The following is a 20,320-nucleotide window of genomic DNA, read 5'->3' as shown; positions in this document are numbered from 1 at the left end:
ACCTTTATCTTGCATGGAATGCTTTGGCTCTGGGTGAAAAGGCCCTTCCGCCATTGGGAAGGTGCATTAGACCTGCCGAAACTAAACTCTCCAGCCATGTGGAGTGGCTCTCAATGCCTTGTTTATATAGGAAGTGGATAAATAGGTGTTAGAAAGAGAGTCCGGTCTCAAATAATGCTGGTGTCATTAGGAAGAGCACAGTCCCCGGCAGAGGAAAGACAATTACATCACTGCTAACCACTAGGCTTCCTATAACAAAAGGACAGACTGAACCAGCTCACAGAAATTTCTTAATTCCTTATTGCGAAATTTCACCCATTCGCATACAACCCCAGAATTAACAATAATAAAAGTTTAATTAAATACGAGTGCATAAGCTAGCATGGTTCTGAGGTCAAAGCACACAATTATATAAAAGAGATCTTTTGACACAGTTTTATTTTGGCAATGCTGTACATCACTTTTAACATTTAGTCAAGCACATGTAATTTATAAGTTAAATTCCATGTTTCTGGTTATAAGAAAGTTTTAGAAATAAAGGGACCTTGTATTCAAGTTGGTTTAATAATGAAATGCTTTTCCAATCACTAATATATGCAAGAATGAAATATTAAATAGAAAATGAAGCAGATACTTTTTAGCAAATAATATTCATGGCACAAAAATATTAAAGGTTTTCAAAAGCAAGGGAGTTGTATATTGGCTTGGATGAGTGCAGCAACCAACATGCATGTTTTTGCCATACATGTAACTCAAATGGTCCCAAACATTTCAGGGACAACATGTGGAAGACATTTCATAAATTGTTTTATACAAAATTAACTGCAATTAAATATTGCAATTACAACCCATATTTTCAGGTTGACAGTGACATGTTCAGTTTAGCAGCTCCAAATATGTAATGGGCACTTTTCCTTTCTGATTCCCTCTTTCACTCATCAACCAGTCAGAGTCCATTCCAGGCAGACTATACACAGTAATCACCTGAAAAAATAACCCAGGTTTATTATTCCACAGGCTATGACAATGCTTAGTGGAGAGTTAATAGGAGACATACATAGGGGAGGGAGAGGGGATTTAAAAAAGTGGAGGGGAAAAGTTAAAAGAAATATTTAAATAAAAGTTCAGAGAATATAATTACATTCTACCTATAAAACATTGGATGAAGTAAGCTGTTAGAGAGTATCGACACACAGTAAACATAGAACATTTATAATAAAATGAAAATATATCAATGGAAATGTTCATTGGCAAGCAGCATCCATGGAGAAAAACAATATTTCAGGTTAATTACCCTTAATCAGAACTGAGTACTGCTGGGAACATACATTTATACACTGCCTTTAACAGAATGAAATGTCCCACAGTAAGGTTTCAAAAATATTTCACAGAAGGAGATTAACTAAGCCTCTGCTGAACAGTACTATGGAAGTTTAAAGAAACATTTTAGAGGACAGAGGTGTAGTGGTGATGAGGGAAGGAACTCCAGCACATGGGATCTAGGCAGTTGAAGAAATGGGCACCAACTGCAGTGTTCACATTCTAGCTTGATCAAAAGGCCAGGACTGGAGAATGCAACAGGGATAGTGATGGAGACACTGGAGACTGCAGATGCTGTTGGCAGAACAGCAGTGTTTACAGAGGTGTTGTTTCTCTGGGAGCGAAATCCAGATGAATGGGGCTTTTCAAAAGGTAAAATTAAGACGACCAGAGAGAAAATGCCCATTTTGGGGCACAGTCGAAGGTCTGGCAAGATAAATGGTGGAAGGTATGGCCAGGTGGGGAGGCTTCATTAAAGAGGATGGTGTTGACACACATCCGCCAAGGTCACATCAGTGTAATCAGTCACAATAAGCTTAGGCATGGCAAGGGCCTTATTCTCAAATCATTGGACATTCCAGAGGGAGACTGTGGTGGGGATAGCTGAACTGGGAGAAGCGAGTTACTTGACAGTTAGTCCCCAGCACCCTCTTAAATTAGAAGGGTAGAGTTATGATGGAAATAGCATTCACACTCCTCTTTGCCCACTAACCAGTCTTCAACCACCGTAGCCCAGCTTCCCTGAACTTTCTTGACCTTTTCTCATCTCCAAACATCTCCTTTTGAGGCTCATTGTTATATTTATCCCCGTCTTTACCCAAGTAGGATGTTTTAAGAAAATATTAGATAGTTTTTATCCAATGAACGGGAATCATATCAGGAAGCCAATTTCTCAACCTGGTTTCTTAGAGGATGTAAAACGGGGCAGGAGTTACCCAAAAAAAAAAGTGGACAACCAGCTAAAATAAGTTAAGTAATTTATGTGCAAAGATTTCAACACATTTGAAAGCAAAATGCTACAGGAACTGGAAGTGCTGAGGGAAAAGGCAACTGGCATGGAGAGACAGGAACCAAATTAATGCATCAAAGGGTCATCAGCCTATATCCTCACAAAGTCTGGCAGCAACTCTCACATATTCTGGCCAAATGACTGAGCACTTAATGATTTTTCTGCATTTATTTCGGCATATGCTTGGAATCGAACATCCTTACCCAGACAGGCCATACGTGGGCAACATCATTGTCAAATAACCAAGATATATTGTCTTCAAGTAATTCTTCAAAATTAGTAGCAAAAATATTGAGCAAAAAGTTTGAGGTAAGCACTTTTGGGATAGACAGGACTTTATCAGAAGTGAGAACATTTCAGTTGGGACACCCAATATTCTTCTAATCTTTTAGTTGAGAGTACAGTGGTGTAATATCATTAACTATATTCAAATGCTTTTGTCCAACAACATTTGGTACACGTACCAGCTTTTACTGAAGTACTATTCAGAACTCAATCTGTTCAGTTGCTGTACTCATACATCTCATTGAGAAAATGAGAAATTATCCACCAGTTTTACCATCCATTCGACAAGTAGCTACTCACAGGCAGTTCACATACAGATTACTGCATTTTTAGCTGGAGCAATGTTGAAAGGTTAATTGAAACCAAACTGAAATAAAATCAATAGCATTCAAAACATTATTATTAAAATGGTTTTTGTTTAGGGCTAATAATGATGAGAGAGAATAATAAAAATTCACAGGACTAAGATCCTTGGCCCATCGCACCCATATTCATTGAAAAAGAACCATTTCACCTAATCCCACTTCCCTGCTCTTTATCTCAAGTCTTGTAGAGAAGAATATGAAATAAAACCAGAAAACACTGAAAATGGTCATCATTTGTCAACCAAAACCTATGAGAGTTACCATTTCAGGTGGATTATTTTCCCAAAGCCACAAGTCTGATTCTCACCTCACTGACGTTGCCTGACACAAGTCCTTCCAGCATTTTGGGTTTTATTTCAGATGATTTCTATGATCTACAGCATTTTATTTTTGAGATAGTCTTGTTAACTGTGATGAGGGTTTCAGTCTCTAACACTCTTTAGGGAGACAGCCCTTGGATATACTTCAAATGCTTCCTTGCTGCCCAGGTCCCAAACTTGCACTTCGTTTCCTTGCCATCTCCCCCTCCCCCCATCAGGCAGATACAAAAGCCTGAAAGCACACACCACCAGGCTCAAGGACAGCTTCTATCCCTCTTATGTCTATTGAATGGTTCTCTAGTACGATAAAATAGACTTGACCTCACAATCCACCTCATCATGGCCTTGCACCTTATTGTCTACTTGCACTGCACTTTCTATATAACTATTCTGCATTCTATTATTGCTTTTCCCTCATACTATCTCAGTGTACTGATATAATGAAATGATTTGTATGGATGGCATGCAAAACCATTCTTTTTTTAAAAACTGGACCTCAGTAAACATAATAATAAACCAATTTACCAATCTGAATTATGAATGGGGTCCTTGAGGAATTGGTGGAGGCAGGTGCTCTCAAACACGAAGCAGCAACCTCCCACTCCTGCCAACCAGGTTTCCACATTTCCCATAGCACCAAAATGCTTTGAAGACAAAGGCAATCCATCCCTCATTGTGTGCAGCTTTTGAGACACCGGACCACAATATCCCCTTCCAATACATTCGCACCATCTCCCAGATGAATCGGATTGTACTCGGCTAGTTATAATCTTCACTATTAAGTCAGAAATTATCAGCAAGCCTTCTCTTCCCATGTGTGCGTTGTTGCTTCTGGTGTCTGAGCCTTCCTCCTGGTTCTCATCTACATACTGCCTCTCATGTGATTCCAAGAACAATTTTTCACATATATTCTAAGGGCATCCAGCTTTAACCTCACCAAACCTCTCTGAACTAACACCCACCCTTGTCTCTAAATTGTCATGTGCTTTATCTGGCCTCCAGGATTGGAGAATCCCAATAAGCCAGTAAGGGGAGGGTGGTGGGAGGAAAAAAAAAATCGAGCTTTCCAGTCCCGAGTCAAAGAAACTGATACATGATTTAGAAACCAATCGCAGTCCATTAAAATTTCCTGAAGGACTGACTGAATAAGACAAGCAGCAGCTGGGCTGCACAGACTAGGAAAATCCAGGAAGAGTAGGAAAGTCCAAATTGGCTTTAGCACCCTAGAGTTAGAAAAAGCAAGAGCAGAAGATAACTCTGGGGAATCAGAGGCTGAGGGGAGACTGTATAGAAGTTTATAAAATTATGAGGGGCATAGATTGGGTAGACACTCAGAATCTTTCTTGCTGGGTAGAAATGTCAAATACTAGAGGACACTAGAGGACTAGATGGGAGGGAAAAAGTTTAAAAGGAGATTTGCAGAGCAAGTTTTTTTTTAAATAAGCAGAGTAGTAGGCCCCTGGAATGGGCTGCCAGGGGTAGTCATGGAAGCAGATACGATAGTGGCGTTTAAGTGGCTGTTACAGACATGCAGGGAATGGAGGGATTTGGATCATGTGCAGGCAGAAGAGATTTAATTTGGCACTGTGTTCGGCATACACATCATGGGCCATAGGTCCTGTTCAGCCCTATGTTGTGCTGTACTGTTCTGTGTTCTATAACTTGTACCCAATAAATAATGGCCATTTGGACAGAGGTATGAATGGCCCACTACTTCTAAAGAAACTTTGTTGGTTATCAGGAGAGATGGATCAAGGATAAAAATACAAAGGAAGTGATTTTATTCAATGACAAGATTGATTCACAAGCACAACACTCAAACGTTGACACATTATTGCTCACCTCATCGGCTAGAAGTGACAACTCACTGCTGTCTGCAGCATCATAATCGTAGAGAACTCGAGCCTTCCTCGTGCCGCTAGATGACAGCTTATAGTCAGTGGTTATCGGATTGTTTGGTGTGGACAATGGGAATGAAGATGCAGAAAATGGGGGCATGATGTTAGATAAAACTGATGCTGAGGCAGTCTGATTGTTGTTGGAGGAAAACGTGGTTGGAAAACTAGAAAATAAAAATGTTAAATATGAATAGAGGAACAGCCACAAGTTAAGACACATTGTACTTCTTCATCCCCTTTAAAATCATCTTCAGCAAGATGTTACATGCGAGAACAGGTAGGAGGATCAAAAATTAGTGAAACCACCAGTAGCAATATACCAACAGATATGGTATTTACATTTTTGAGTGTTTAGATTTACAGTATGGTATGTAATCAATAGCTTATCCATGGAGCACATTACAATTCAAAAGTGACAAGTCAGGTATTGGAAGAGCCAGCCAAATTCTGTCAGCAGATAAGCCCAACTATGGGACAGATCAAATTCCAGGTTACAAAATGTTACTACATCATGGGGGCATAGACAGGGTGAATGCACTCAAGTCTTTTTTCCAGGGTTGGGGAAATCAAGAACTAGAGGGTATAGGTTTAATGTGAGGGGGAAAGATTTAATATGAACTTGAGGGGCAACTTTTTTTAAAACAAAACACAAAGGGTGGTATCTATGTGGAATGAGCTGCCAGAGGAAGTGGTTGAGGCAGGTACAATAACAAGTTTTAAAATACAGTTGGACAGATACATGGATTGGAAATGTTTAGAAGGTTATGGGCCAAACACTGGCAAATAGGACTAGCTTGGATGGGGCATCTTGGTCAGCATGGACCAGTTGGGCTGAAGGGCCTGTTTCCGCACCATCACTCTACGCCAACAGAAAACATTAATAAAACTACATTGCCTTGCATTATAAAATATTAATTAATATCACCCTGGGCATGTTAATTGCTGAATAGAAAGAAAATATGATATGAAATTTACTTTACTCTTGCTCCATTCACAATCTTAAGATGTCTGTTCCAAGGCATTTTACAGGCAATTATTTTTCAGGAGACAGAAAATTAGTTGTACAGCTATGCACAAAATCACAAGCTGGATGCAAACATTCTTAAAATTACTTTAATCCTCTGTGAACCTATATAATGGGGAAAAGAGGTTTCCTTCCATAACCAAATTACCTTCCAAGCTGCTTTTGTAAATCAACCATATACTGATAGCATTGTGCATAGTAGGTCACCTGGGCATCAACATAGTCGAGCAAACAGCGAAGGTGATGTTTCTATAGGGGAATAGCAGCAAAAAGAAAACAGAAGAGATACTTAATTTTGGAACCAATCACAAGGACTAGAGTTAAGAGTGCTTAAGGCCTATGAAAGCAAAATAGTACATACAAATACACGAGCTGTTTTCTCGCTGGGGCTTGTTAACAGATAACAACTGGATTAAGGTCAAAACACAACAGAGCAAGTGCAGTGACAAGGGCAAAGGAAAACTTACATGTGTACTGCTGATTCCTTCAAGCAAAAGTCTTGTGATCTCTGCTTGGCGGTCAAACTCACTTTGTGTAATCCGCACTTCCTGCTCAGCCTGTGTACGATAGTTTTTTTTTCCAAAATTTAAAAGTCAGACTACAGCCAAAGAAATCTGCTTGCTAGTAAACATTTTAAATCATAATGCAGTGTAAATCCAATCACAAATGTAAGGATCTAGTTTTCTGATTTACTCCTTCACAAAAGTACATTTATTTTTTTTTTACATGGAGATCGTAGCAATAACCAAATACTCTCAGTGGTGATCTTTGCTTGCTTCAGTTAGGATAGTTTCACTTGGAATTCAACCACTGCAAACATTTGGTGCACGTCAACCTGATGGTGCAAATAACCAACTTGTAGCCTGCAATAAACAAGCCCCCATGTTAACCAAATACTCTGATGGGTTTATCAACCCATCAGTCAACACATTTTGGACTTTTTTTGTATTTCAGTAAATTTAATGCTGATGCTACATATTTCTTTAAAGAAAACAATAGCATAGATTTTCTTTGGATAACTTTAGTTAGGAACATGAAGTGGTTCAATTCATTTGGGGATTTCCAGAATACAAAACTTAGAGAGCCATTGGTCTAAAATGTGGTTATTGTAGCATTCACGGAATTTTAACTGTCAATACAGATAATAGTACATGAGAAAACAGTTAAAGTGGTTTGTCCAAATGAAATTAACACAACTTATGTAGCAAAGAAATTGCTTTGTGACAACTTTCATACATACCAATTTAAGCAAATTGCATACAAATATAAAAAGGTGAGAATGTCAGGCAAAATTCACAGTGAATGCATACCTTGACCTCACAAAATACTTTCAATTACACTTTGTTGCTTTTAAGAGAACAGGCAGTACAGCAACCAATTTAAAAAGATCAAAATTAAATCAGATTACACAGTACATAACTGATCTGCCAACATCAGTGTGATCAAATCCAGGTGGCATCTTCCTTTTCCCCAGCCAATTCCCAAACATCAAATTCTCAACTTTATCCCTTCCTAAAGTCAAGCAATCCCAGTCTCATGCTGCCAACCAACATTTAACTCTAACAAGAAAATTGGCAGATGTGTCAGTGCAGCTCACTTACATCAGGAGGAAAGATTGAGGAGATACAGAATTTTGATGTGACAATAAAAAAGGACAGTGTTGCACAATGGCATCTGAAGCTCCTTTACTGCTAGAAATATATTGTGCTGGGAAGAGGAAGCCATTTTACAACAGAACTTAAACACTAATATTTAAAACTGAAACTGGTATTTACTTATGACCTCTGCACAGAAGTTTTTCCTAACAAAACAATTCAAATATCACCTCATTACTGCACCCTAAATACATCCTGTTTCAACTTTATTATTGTAAGGAAACATTACTTTTTTTTTACTTACTTTTGTCACTTCCTCTGCCCAAAGCTGTCAAGCATTTAAACAAATAACAAAGTCACTACTTTACAATATATTTGTGGAAATGCACAGAATTGATATATAATCGATAATAAAAATCTTAACTTAGAAATTCATGCATGATTACAAAAATAAAGTGAATTCAAACACAAATGTTGCATGCTCTTAATAAGACTAATTGTGAACCTCAGGTTAACCACCTAGCTCCTTTTAGCCCTGATCCACACCTCTCCCATCCCCTTCCCCCACCTGGTTCCATATGCCCATCATCCTCTCTCCACCTGGCTCCAACTACCACCTCCCAGCCACCGTCTCACCACCACCCATGCCCACCCCACCCCAAAACCACATACTGTTACATACTAGCAACCTTTCCCATTCCCTCTCAGTCCTGATGCAGGGTCTTGACCTGAAATGTCAACTTACACCTTTTGCCTCCACAGATACTGCTTGACCCACTGAGTTCTTCCTGCATTCTGATTTTGTTCAAGATTCCTGCATCTGCAGTCTCTTTTGTCTTCTGTCTTAAAGAAACTTTTTTAACCCGAATTCCTCCATTCACTCTACAATAGTTGATACAAATGAGGGAGTGGACCCAAACAATGGATTTCTTTCCCAAACTTACCTCAGGAAAAGTTGGGAATCCAGTGAATTTTGCTGAGGCAGCGAACTTAAGGCTCGTGCAAAACAAGGCGGCTACTCAGAAGGTAATGAAATTTGATGGACATCCCTGGATGTCAACAAAATCCCCAAAAGGTTTGCAAGTAGGCTACATCACTATCATTGTAAGATCATCCCATTCCCCAAAATATGCATAAAGGCAAGCTTTTGAAAAAGAAATAATGGTTCAAGGCCTCAATACCAGTGCCTCATAACATTTATATTGCAAGAATTCTTAAACTCACTGCAGGAGCTCTTGAAATCAAAATGAATTGCAAGTAGTTTGCCTACTAACCAATAGTAAAGACTTTAAAGTGGGGATCATTGGAGTGAACCACAAGTACTAGTTCAATAAAGTGGATCTGGAATAACATTCCTGCTTTTTGGTGCCTAAAGTATTTAGAAGAAAATTCTTAAAAGTGATGAGAATGTGGAATTTGCTTCCAAGTGAACTGGTTGAAAGACACTATACTGATGCAATAAAGAGAAAGCAAACAGATTGAGTCAGGGTTGGAAGAGGTAGTTAAAATGGGAACAGGGTTGAGCAGCTGGACCAAGTAACCAGTGTGCTGCACATTCTATAAACCATTGTCAGTTGTTTTACAGATACTGCACTGAGGTGCTGCTCTCTAACTATAACTGCCAGAAACATTACACCACTGCTTGTGGGAGTATGTTTGCACTGAACATTCTCTATCACAGCAAAGCAAGGAAGTAGGCAGCAAACAGAAATGGTAAACAGAAAATACTGGAAATACTCAGCAGATCAGGGAATATCTGTGGGAAAAGAAACAACGTTTCACGTTGAAGATCTTTCATTGAAGTGAGAGTGGAACTTCAGACAGGAAAGGAGACTTGTAAACGCATGGGTTTCCCATCATACACTTGTGGATTGGTCTGAGGATATAAAACATGGCAGGTGAAGTAACTTGTGCAGAAGTGTGCAAGATTTTCACCAGTAGGATAACTGTCACTGAGGATATACACATTGCTACAGTGAATGGGTTAGGGAGAGTGGAAGTAGTTGTAAATCTGAAGTACTACAGGATGCAGAGCAGCTTTGCAATAACCACAAGAACAGAGCAAGACAATTCTGAAGAGGAGCCAGAATAAAAGAACATTGAAATTACCAGTGAATAACTTGCTAAGAAGGTTCCACTATGATACAAGATACCTAAATGAGATACCTAAATGACCATCAAAAACTGTGGCTGGTTTTAAACATCCAGACTTTAAAATTTATGCCTGAAACTACTGCACTGCAAAATATTTTTGCTTGAACTGCAGCATTTAAGTATAGCTTCGTTCACTCTTTCACCAAATCTTGGTCAAGAGCTACACTTTCTTTGATTTCAGCTAAAAACTCCTTCAGTACAGTTAAGCCAGACTACAATTCATATGTTATCCAAAAGACATCGATTAGATGTTTTAATTCCACATGGGCCTCCAATTCTGGTGGAGTTTCATTAGTAAACATTTTTTGCAAGTGTTTTAAATCAAAATTTAATGATAGCATTCAGTACTGAAAGGGTTTGCACCAAAATTATATAATTTTGGAAGATGTGAAGAAACAGAAATGGCAATGGAATAAAAACAACAGCAGTACCTCCTCTTGCTATCAAAAAGTCTTTACTCAATGGTAACCCAGGGAACAAGACCTACAGAAGCAACTTAAGTTGAATGTCAGTTAAATTCTGATACTCTGGCAGTGCCAGATTAGAAAATTTTCCATACTGTTGGATATTATTCTTACTACCCCAACAATTCTTTAATTTGCTTTTTTTTAAAAAAAGATACAAAAGGTATAATAAATCTTCTAGCAAACCGGACAAAGGTTAAAGGGAGTGTGGGAAACGGGGCTGTGGCGAGTCTTGAGCAGATAGTGGGAGGCGGGGCCCCGGTGAGTTTGAAGGGAGCACTGCAAATAGCAACCGTGAGCCAAATGCTGAACAACTGGGATTTCCTAATAACGGATAGATTATCAAAGTTTCACTGTACTTTTATCAAGACTATGTGGATCAATTTTAAATAAGCAGTCTCTTCCTCCATCCCAAAACAGTGGCAAGCAAACATTTGAAAAATGTGGCATCAGCACACTATTAGGACAGAGACCCCAAAAAGCAGTGGATAGGATAAAACCTTCATTTGATCTCATTACAACATTTTACAGCAGAAACGTGCAATCCATCTGCAGAAATATTGGTGGATTATATGGTGGAAGAGAATTTAAAACACTCAACCTGGGGAAGAAAACAAAGTTCAAGTAAACTGCAGTGAAATAGGTGGAAGACCATTTCAAAAATGAGAGAAAATTATCCCTTTGAAATTCAGTTTATCTGAGGTAACAAAGAACAATATTGTCAACTCAGGTACACTTGGATGAGATAGCAAGAGTAAGCATTCAAGTTTAAAGTCAAAACACACAAGGCCAACAAACCTTCAGCCACGTTACATGCAGCAAGTTGAGCATGTAAGAGAAATTTACCATAAAGTTGTCTCCTTCAGCTTGAGAAGCATTTAGTTGCTAGAACATTCAGGTAAAGTAGACAAGGACAAGAAACACATTAGATAGATGTTAGGTTACATGGCGGGGCTGAAGAGCTGTGCACTGTATAAATTACAGCATGCTTTAATTGGCATTTGATTCAGTTCTAAAAATCACAATTTTTAAGATTGGTTGGCATAGCCAAATACTGTTCTAATTACGTCTCCAATTTCTTCTTTACTCCCTCTTGCCCGTAAAATTTTGAATTTTGTTGGTAGTATGGAGGCAAACGGACCAGTAATTTGCTTAACTGAACACAGAACACTGACCATATAGTTCTAATGCCCTCCAGTGAAGTATATCCAATTCTTTTCATTAAATACTCACCACCAGATGAGCTGGCAACCAGCAATTTGCTTCTGTTTAATACCAGGACTAGCACCTAGAACTTGAAATCATGTCATCTGCATACTTGAGTACACAGCTATTGACCTGGTAAAGAATTGATCTAGTTTTGATCAAGTCTAGATCTCAACCTGTTCAGTACAGCTAAAATAAAGTGCAATTGCAGAAGAATTAAGGTGCAATAGTCTCACTCACAGGTAGGCCATGTACTGATTTTTGTAGTGTCAAAACAAAAAAAATTACAGTTCTATTACCTTTCAACCATTCTCCAAACAACAGTGTAGTGCGTTTTTTTTTAAAACCTCCATCTAGCCCAGTCTGGTTTTTCTAGATCCCAAATCATTTTGCTACTGCACCAAGCTGGTGCTGAGCAATGGACCATTTTCAAACTTGATCTGGTGATGTTTAACTTTGTAATGCATTTATTATACTTGATCAATGTCCTTCCAAAATGTGCCTTTCTTGAACAGCTCCTGGTGATTGGAAGGGAATAAAGACCTAGAGAAATGTTTGAACTATATCAGGAAATGCTGAAATCCATCATTAAAGAATTAACAGGATGCTCAGAAAATATGATTATGCACTGTCAACAGGGCATTACAAAGGAAATATTGTTTAATAGAGTTGAAAAATTGCTTGAGTGGGAATAGAGAAGTAATATTTTTAAAGCACAATGAAAAACTAGTAAATGTTGGTAGACAATGATCTTGTTGTGCTCATTTATGAGATGCAGAAAATAAACTTGTACAGGCCACGGCCAAGAAAGCTCACCAGCACCTCTACTTCCTCAGGAGGTTAAAGAAATATGGTTTGTCCCCTTTGACTCTCACCAACTTTTATCGATACACCATAGAAAGCATCCTATCTGGATGTATCACGGCTTGGTATGGCAACTGCTCTGCCCAGGACCGCAAGAAACTGCAGAGTTGTGGACACAGCCCAGCGCATCATGGACACCAGCCTCCCCTCCTTGGACTCTGACTATGCTGGCTGCTACACCAAGACAATGAGAGGTAAAGACAAAGACCCCACCCACCCGGGACACTCTCTTCTCTCCTCTTCCATTAGGTAGAAGATACAGGAGCCCGAGGGCATGTACCATCAGACTTAAGGACAGCTTCTACCCCACTGTGATAAGACTATTGAATGGTTCCCTTATACGATGAGATGGACTATGACCTCACAATCTACCTTGTTGTGACCTTGCACCTTATTGCACTGCATTTTCTCTGTTGCTGAGACGCTTTACTCTGTACTGTTATTGTTTTTAACCTGTACTACCTCAATGCACTCTGTACTAACTCAATGTAACTGCACTGTGTAATGAATTGACCTGTACAATCGGTTTGTAAGACAAGCTTTTCACTGTACCTCGGTACAAGTGACAATAATAAACCAATACCAAATAATGTGAGGAAGAAAGGCAAGGTAGATTTCAAGAGACTTTTCTTCTACCATTAAGGACTAGAACTAGGGAAAACTCAAGAAGTCAGGCATTTAGAACAGAGTAGCACGACTAAGAAATTTCTTTATGTAGAGGACTGCAAGTCTTCGAGTTCTCAAACTCAGAAGGCAATGAATGCTTAGTCATTGAACATATTTAAGGCTGAGATCAACCAATGGCTGGTCTGGAAGATTAGATTACATGGGATCTGGGGCAAACTAGCTAATTGGATACAAAATTGGCTTGGTAGTAGGAGTCAGAAGGTGGTAGTGAAAGGTTATTTTTCCATATTGGAGCCTGTGACCAGTGGTGTGCTGCAGAGATCTGTGCTGGGTCCCCTGTTGTACGTCATCTAGATTAGTGACTTGGATAAGAATGCAAGTTGCATGGTTAGTAAATTTGCAGATGACAAAGTTGAAGTTTATCCAAGTTTACAACAGATCTAGACCAATAGGGAAAGTGGGCTGATGAATGGCAGATGGAATTTAACTCAGACAAGTGTGTAGCGTTGCATTTTGGGAAGTTAAACCAGGGCAGGACTTGCATAGTAAATGGCAGGGCCTTGGAGAGTATTGAAGACCGGAGACCAAAGGAGTGCATGTACATAGCTCCCTGAAGGTGGCAACATGTATAGACGGTAGCGAAGATGACATTTGGCATACTTGCCTTCATTGGTTAGGGCACCAAGTGTAGGAGTTGGGTTTTGGTGAGGCCGTACTTGGAGCATTGTGTGCAGTTCTAGTCACCTAGCTATAGGAAGGATGCCGGAAACATTAAACTGGAAAAGGTCCAGAAGAGATTCACAAGGATGTTGCTGGGACTGGAGAGGCTAGGGTGGTTCTCCATGGAATGTAGGAAGACTAAGGATGACCTTTTAGTGGTATATAAAATCATGAAGGACATAGATAAGGTGAATGGTTAAAGTCCTTTTCTTAGGGCAGGGAAGTCCAAAACTAGAGGGAAATGGGCCAAACGCAGGCAAATGGGACTAGTTCAGGTAGGCACCTTGGTTGACGTGTAAGAGTTGGGGCAAAAAGGGCCTGTTGCTGTGCTATACAACTCTATGACTCTATAAGAAGGGAATATGCAAGTATGACGATTAGGATGGAAAGTGGATCCTACTGAATGGTGAACTAGGTATGAGGAACCGTAGGGCTGCCCCCAGAACACTCTTACGCAAAAGATGCATTTCACTGTGTGTTTCGGTGTACATGTGAATAATAAAGATAGCTTACTTCTACTTGGGTCCTGAAAGCATACTACATACCTCTGGTATCAATAACACTGCAGGTTCTGTAACTGCTTTCTATTTCACTCATCTGTTATTACTAAGATCCAAGTCAATACAAGGAAGTTCATAGATGAGCAAAGACCACCTGGGCCTCAAAACTTTCATTGTCCAAGTATGTTAACTGCGACTTTGTAATCTAAATATGTTAAATAACCCCAATGTGTTTAATTTTATTACCTAGTTATGAAGCTTATACCATCTTTGCGACCACAAAAGCGTGGAGATTTTTCCTATTGCTGTTAATTTACTTTAATTTTATTTACATCCTCATCCTTTTGTTGAAGTAATAATTTGCATTTACCTCATCAATTTATACAGTAGATTTTATAATTCCATTGGGTCCCACTCAGATGCCATCTACCTGGACTAAAGAAACCTCTGCTTTCTGTAAGGAACTGTTAGTGCTACAGGTCTAAAGCAAACACTAGGAAAAAGCATTTTATCAATCAACTCAAACTGGATTCCATTGCCAACTGCAGAGATAAAAGAACACCACCCTACTCACTGCAGCATCCATTCCAAAGGCCATGCTGATCAGTAACATTCAAGTTGTTGAATTATCTGATTGAAGTGGTTCCCTTGGTTATAATTACAGCAAACTAAATCGATGACTGTGGGAATAAGCTCCTCCTATTTCAACACACCTGAAGTCTAATAAATGGCAGTGTGTACAACTGATAGCCAACATGTTTGCCACATTTCAGTAACTTGGGAAAAATTCTACATCCCTTCAAGTTCAGTGATTCAGTTTTAGCCATATCAGGGCTAGCTCTCATTAACCTATCACCCCACCGTATTAACTCATTACCCCTTCCCTCCAATCATTACAGTCACTTTACTCTTCATACAGCTTCTTGCAGCCCTACAGATCATTTCAATTTTAATTGAGCATTTTCTTTCAGTGAGTTTCAGGCACAACATTCCTGCACTTTTGGACTTTACCCAAATCTTTATTCCCAAATAGGGTCCAAGGCCAGAAAAATCACCCTTCAGCACACCACTTCCCCTGCGTCCAAGTACCTACCTCTACTAATCTGTAGTATTTTAATGCCTTGGCAATTTGAATATCCAAATGTTGAGAATACTTGCCTTCACCACCCACTCAGGCAGTGTGTTCCAGATTCCAACTATCCCCTGGGTGTAAAGATTCTCCCTCTAAACCTCCTACCCATTACCCTAAACTTATGCCCTTTACTTTTCAATATATGTGTACTATCTCTGCCCCTCAATTTTGTACACCTGTCAGGTTACCCGTCAGCTTCTCTACTCCAAGGAAAACCCAGCCCATCCAGTCACAAAAAAAGAAAGCATTTCGTCCAAGACAACATCCTGGTGAATCGTCTCTACACCCTCTCCAGTACAATCACATCCTTCCTATCATCTGGCAACCAGAAATGCATACAGTAATCCAGCTTCAGCCTAAACAATGTTTTATAAAGTTATACCATAACCTTGCTGCTCTTATGTTCTATGCCCCTGCTAATGATGCACTAGCATCATTGAGCGAGAAAGGGCTTCTCTTTGGAGAGGAGGAGGATGAGAAGGGACTTGATAGAGGTGTACAAGATAAGAGGCATAGATCAAGTGGACAGTCAGAGACATTTTCCCCAGTGTGACAATGGTTAACACGAGGGGACATAAATTTAAGGTAATTGGAGGAAAGTATAGAGGGGATGTCGGGATAAGTTTTTTTTTATTCCCTCCCCCCCCACAGAGAGTGGTGGGTGCATGGAACGCACTGCCTGCAGAGGTTGTGGGGGCAAATACATTTAAGGACATTTAAGAGATTCTGAGAGACACATGAACGATAGAGAAATGGAGGGGTATGTGGGAAGGAAGGGTTAGATAGATATTAGAGCAGGATAACATGTCGGCACAACATCGTGGGCCAAAGGGCCTGTACTGTACTGTAGTGTTCTATGTTCTAATAAAGGCAAGAGTCCTGTATGCCTTCCTCACTGCCTTATTTACTTGTGCTGCTTTGGGCCTACCACTTTATCTTCTACCCTTATTCATCCTGTCAAAGTGCATCAGCTTACACTCATCTGGATTAAATTCCACATGCCAGTACTCTGCCCATCTTACCGACTCATCAATATCACCCAAGACTGCCCACCTCTTATCAACACCACTGATCTTTGTGCCCTCTGCTAAATTAACAACACAGCTCCTATATTTATACCCAGATCATATACATACATATATGTATATAAATAAAACAGAGTACTGAACCCAACACCATCCCAATGGTACACCACTGGTCACAGTTTCCAATCACAGAACATATCCTCTGCCTCCTATTACCAAGCCAAATCTAGATCCTATTTGTCAATTTGCCTTGGATCCTATGGGCTCTAACCTTTTGAACTAGTCTCCCATGTGGGAACTTGTCAAAGGCCTTACGTTAGTCCATGTAGACAATATTAACTAAACTGCACTCATGAATACAATGCAATACTTTGGAAAATACACAAATTGGTCAGAGAGAATTGCCTCCTAACAAACTCAAGCTGACTACCTTTGATTAATCCCTGCCTTTCTAAGTATAGGTTAACACTGTCCCTCAGAACTTTTTCCAGTAACTTCCCTACCACTAATATTAGACTCACTGGCCTGCAATCGTGTTGTTTATTCCTGCTGCTCTCTTGAACTTACAGTCTGGTACCTCACCTGTGGCTAGCGAAGATTAAAAAGTCTGACAAGGCCGCAGTCTCTCACAGCAATCTGGGATACATTTTGTCAGGCCCTGGAGATTTATCCATCTTTAAGTCTGCTAAGCCATTTAACATCTTTTTAAGGATAAAATGTTCTGGAATTTTACCACCACCTGCCCCAAATTCTTCAACAAAAATATCTTTCCCCTTATATACAGATAAGCAGTATTCAGTTAAGACCTCACCTACATCCTCTGGCCCCATGCACAGATTGCTGCTTTGCTCCCCAGTGAGCCTACCTCTTTTCCTGGTTATCCTCTGAATATAAAATGCTTTGGCATTTTCCTTAATCTTGTCTGCCAGTGATATTTCATGCCCCCTTTGCCCTTGTGATTTCTTTTCTTTTTAAAATGTATTCCACCACCCCACCATTCAATCTGTATATTCCTAAAGGGCCTCCCAGTTTAAGTTCTTTACTTGCCATATGCTTCCTTGTTCTTCCCTTTATCCAGCCCTCTATATTCCTTGTCATCCAGGGTTCCTTGTCTGTACCTTTCATCCTTATGGGAACATGGTGGCACTGAATTCTCATTAGTTCACTTTTGAATAATTCCCACACCTCAAAAAAATTGTGAAATTTAAGAATGCCTTTTGCCACTCTTGTAACAAGACCTCACTTTTAGTGGTTGACATTTCTTCTACAGTACTCACTTGTCTAAATACACAACTATCTCACAGCCTCCTTTCTCTTTGAGCCTTTTATCATATATTTAATGCTAACATTTAAGAGTAAGCTTTTTCACTAATATTTTAACTGATGTGCACCAATATGCTTAAAATGGAAAGTCAGTCACTGGGTAGAAAAATAATTGATCTTTACATGTGGTCATTGTTCCTATGATACTTCTCAATGAACTTTATTGCTTTTGTAAAAATCTTTCTCCCATTTCTGGCATGCACTTTGGCCGAGAAAACAATAAATTCTTAGAACTTTGCCAAAGGAGCTTATTGATATGCAGACACAACACTTCCTCCTGTCATCCTTTCCCGTTTCCCTCCCAACCCCACTAGAGAATATAAAGAATGAGCACTACCAAAGTTGTACAGAGGTTTGGTTAGAAATTGGGAATACAGTGTTACCCTGAGGTTCTCTTCATCATTGCAGGTGACTTCAACCAGGTCAGCTTCAAGAGTACATTACCAAGATACTACCAGCAAATCTCCTGACCCACCAGGGGCCCAAACACCCTTAACCATTGCTATACAACCATCAAAAATACCTACCGAGCCACCCCCACCCTGCTCTCACTTTGGTAAGTCAGACCACCAGGTTGTGCTCCTTCTCCCTGTGTTCAAACAGAAACTGAAACTGGAGGATCCAGTACAGAGAGTCGTGCAGTGCTGGTCTGAGGAAACAGATGAGCTTTTACGTGACTACTTTGAGTCAGTAGACTGATCCATGTTCAGACTCAGCTGCCAGCCTAGATGAGTATGTCACCACACTTTATCAGCAAGTGTGTTGAGGACTGTGTACCAAAGAGGACAATCAGGGTGTTCCCAAATCGGAAACCATGGATGAACCAGGAGATCTATTCCCTACTGCGGGCAGGTATGGTAGTGAAGCAGGCAAGCATGGTAGTGTAGGGAGTGGGCAGGCACAGTAGTGTAGCTGTTAGCGTAATGCTTTTTCAGCGCCAGCAGCCCGGGTTCAATTCTGGCCATTGCCTGTAAGGAGTTTGTACGTTCTCCCTGTGACTGCATGTGTTTCCTCTGGGTGCTCTGGTTTCCTCCCACATTCCAAAGACATACAGGTTAGGATGTCATAGGCATGCTATGTTGGCGCCGGAAGCATGGCGACACTTGTGGGCTGCCTCCAGAACACTCTGCACAAAAGATGCATTTCACTGTGTTTTAATGTACATGTGACTAATAAAGATATCTTAAATCTTACTGAAGTCTAGGACTGCAGCATTCAAATCAGGTGATCCTGACCTTTACAAGAAATCAAGATACAACCTCCGTAAAGCTATCAGAGATGCCAAGAGACAATATCAATCCAAAATAGAGTCTCAGACCAGCCATCAGTTATGGCAGGGTTTACATACTATAAAGGGGACACTAAACGAAGTCGGGCGGCACCGTTGACAACAGCGCATTCCTTCCTGATGAGCTTAACACCTTCTATGCATGTTTTGAAGATAAGGGTATTGGTATGACACCACCCACCCCGACAGTCTCCAATGAACCTGAACCCATGGTCACCACTGACGACAAAATCAGTCTTCCAAAGAGTGAAGCCATCAAAAGCACCTGGCCTGGATGGTGTCCCTGGCTGGGTCCTCAGATCCTGTGCAAATCAGCTGACAGAGGTATTTGCAGACATTTTTAACCTCTCCCTACTTCAATCTTAAGTTCCCACCTGCTTTAAGAAGATCACTATAATCCCAGTACCCAAGAAAAACAAGGTAACATGCCTTAATGACTACTGCCCAGTGGCTCTGACATCCACCATCATGAAGTGCTTCAAGAGGCTGGTCACGGCACACATCAACTCCAGCCTCCCAGAAAACAGAGCCACTGTAATTTGCCTACAGTCAAAACAGGTCTAAGGCAGATGCTGTCTCCCTGGCCCTACACTCATCTCTGGAGCATCTAGACAGTAAAGACACCTACATTAGACTATTATTTATTGAATACAGCTTCATCTTCAATACTATAATTCCAAACAAACTCATCACCAAACTCTGAGACCTGGGACTCAACAGCTCCCCCTGCAACTGGATCCTTGACTTCCTTACCAACGGACTGCAATCAGTAAGGATAGGCAGCAACCCCTCCAGCACGATTGTTCTCAACACTGGTGCCTCGCAAGGCTGCATCCTCAGCCCCTACTCTAATCCCGATACACTCATGACTGTGTGGCCAGATTCTGCTCTAATGCCATCTGCCAGTTTACAGATGATACTACTGTAGTGGGCCATATCTCAAATAATGACGTCCGAGTACAGGAAGGAGATAGAGAGCTTTGTGACATGGTGTCATGAGAACAACCTTTCCCTCAATGTTAGCAAAACAAAAGAGCTGGTCATTGACTTCAGGAAGTGGGGGTGGTGCACATGCTCCTGTCTATATCAATGGTGCTGAGGTCGAGAGGGTTGAGAGCTTCAAGATCCTAGGAGTGAACACCAATAGCCTGTCCTGGTGAAGAAAACTCACCAGTGCCTCTACATCCTCAGGAGGATAAAG

At 40.3% G+C, this 20,320-nt stretch overlaps 1 protein-coding gene across 4 annotated transcripts in view; it reads right to left on the bottom strand.

Annotated features, from left to right (window-relative positions):
* Positions 1-421: 421 nt before the first annotated feature.
* LOC127567725 (endophilin-B1-like) overlaps positions 422-20,320 on the bottom strand; it is a 46,675-nt gene continuing 26,776 nt past the window's right edge. For 2 of the 4 annotated variants that reach the window (XM_052010698.1, XM_052010701.1), the window contains exons 6-11: positions 11,233-11,319; positions 8,121-8,144; positions 6,689-6,778; positions 6,370-6,470; positions 5,142-5,361; positions 422-984 (exon numbers count right to left, since the gene is read on the bottom strand). In XM_052010698.1, the coding sequence (XP_051866658.1) occupies positions 877-984; positions 5,142-5,361; positions 6,370-6,470; positions 6,689-6,778; positions 8,121-8,144; positions 11,233-11,319 (630 nt within the window). In that variant the 3' untranslated portion in view covers positions 422-876. The remainder of the gene's footprint in view (positions 985-5,141; positions 5,362-6,369; positions 6,471-6,688; positions 6,779-8,120; positions 8,145-11,232; positions 11,320-20,320) is intronic. The other 2 variants (XM_052010699.1, XM_052010700.1) reach the window with 2 other exon arrangements.

This window comes from Pristis pectinata, chromosome 3 (assembly GCF_009764475.1).
Source record: "Pristis pectinata isolate sPriPec2 chromosome 3, sPriPec2.1.pri, whole genome shotgun sequence".
NCBI lineage: Eukaryota > Metazoa > Chordata > Chondrichthyes > Rhinopristiformes > Pristidae > Pristis > Pristis pectinata.
This window is presented reverse-complemented; position numbering and strand designations above follow the sequence as displayed.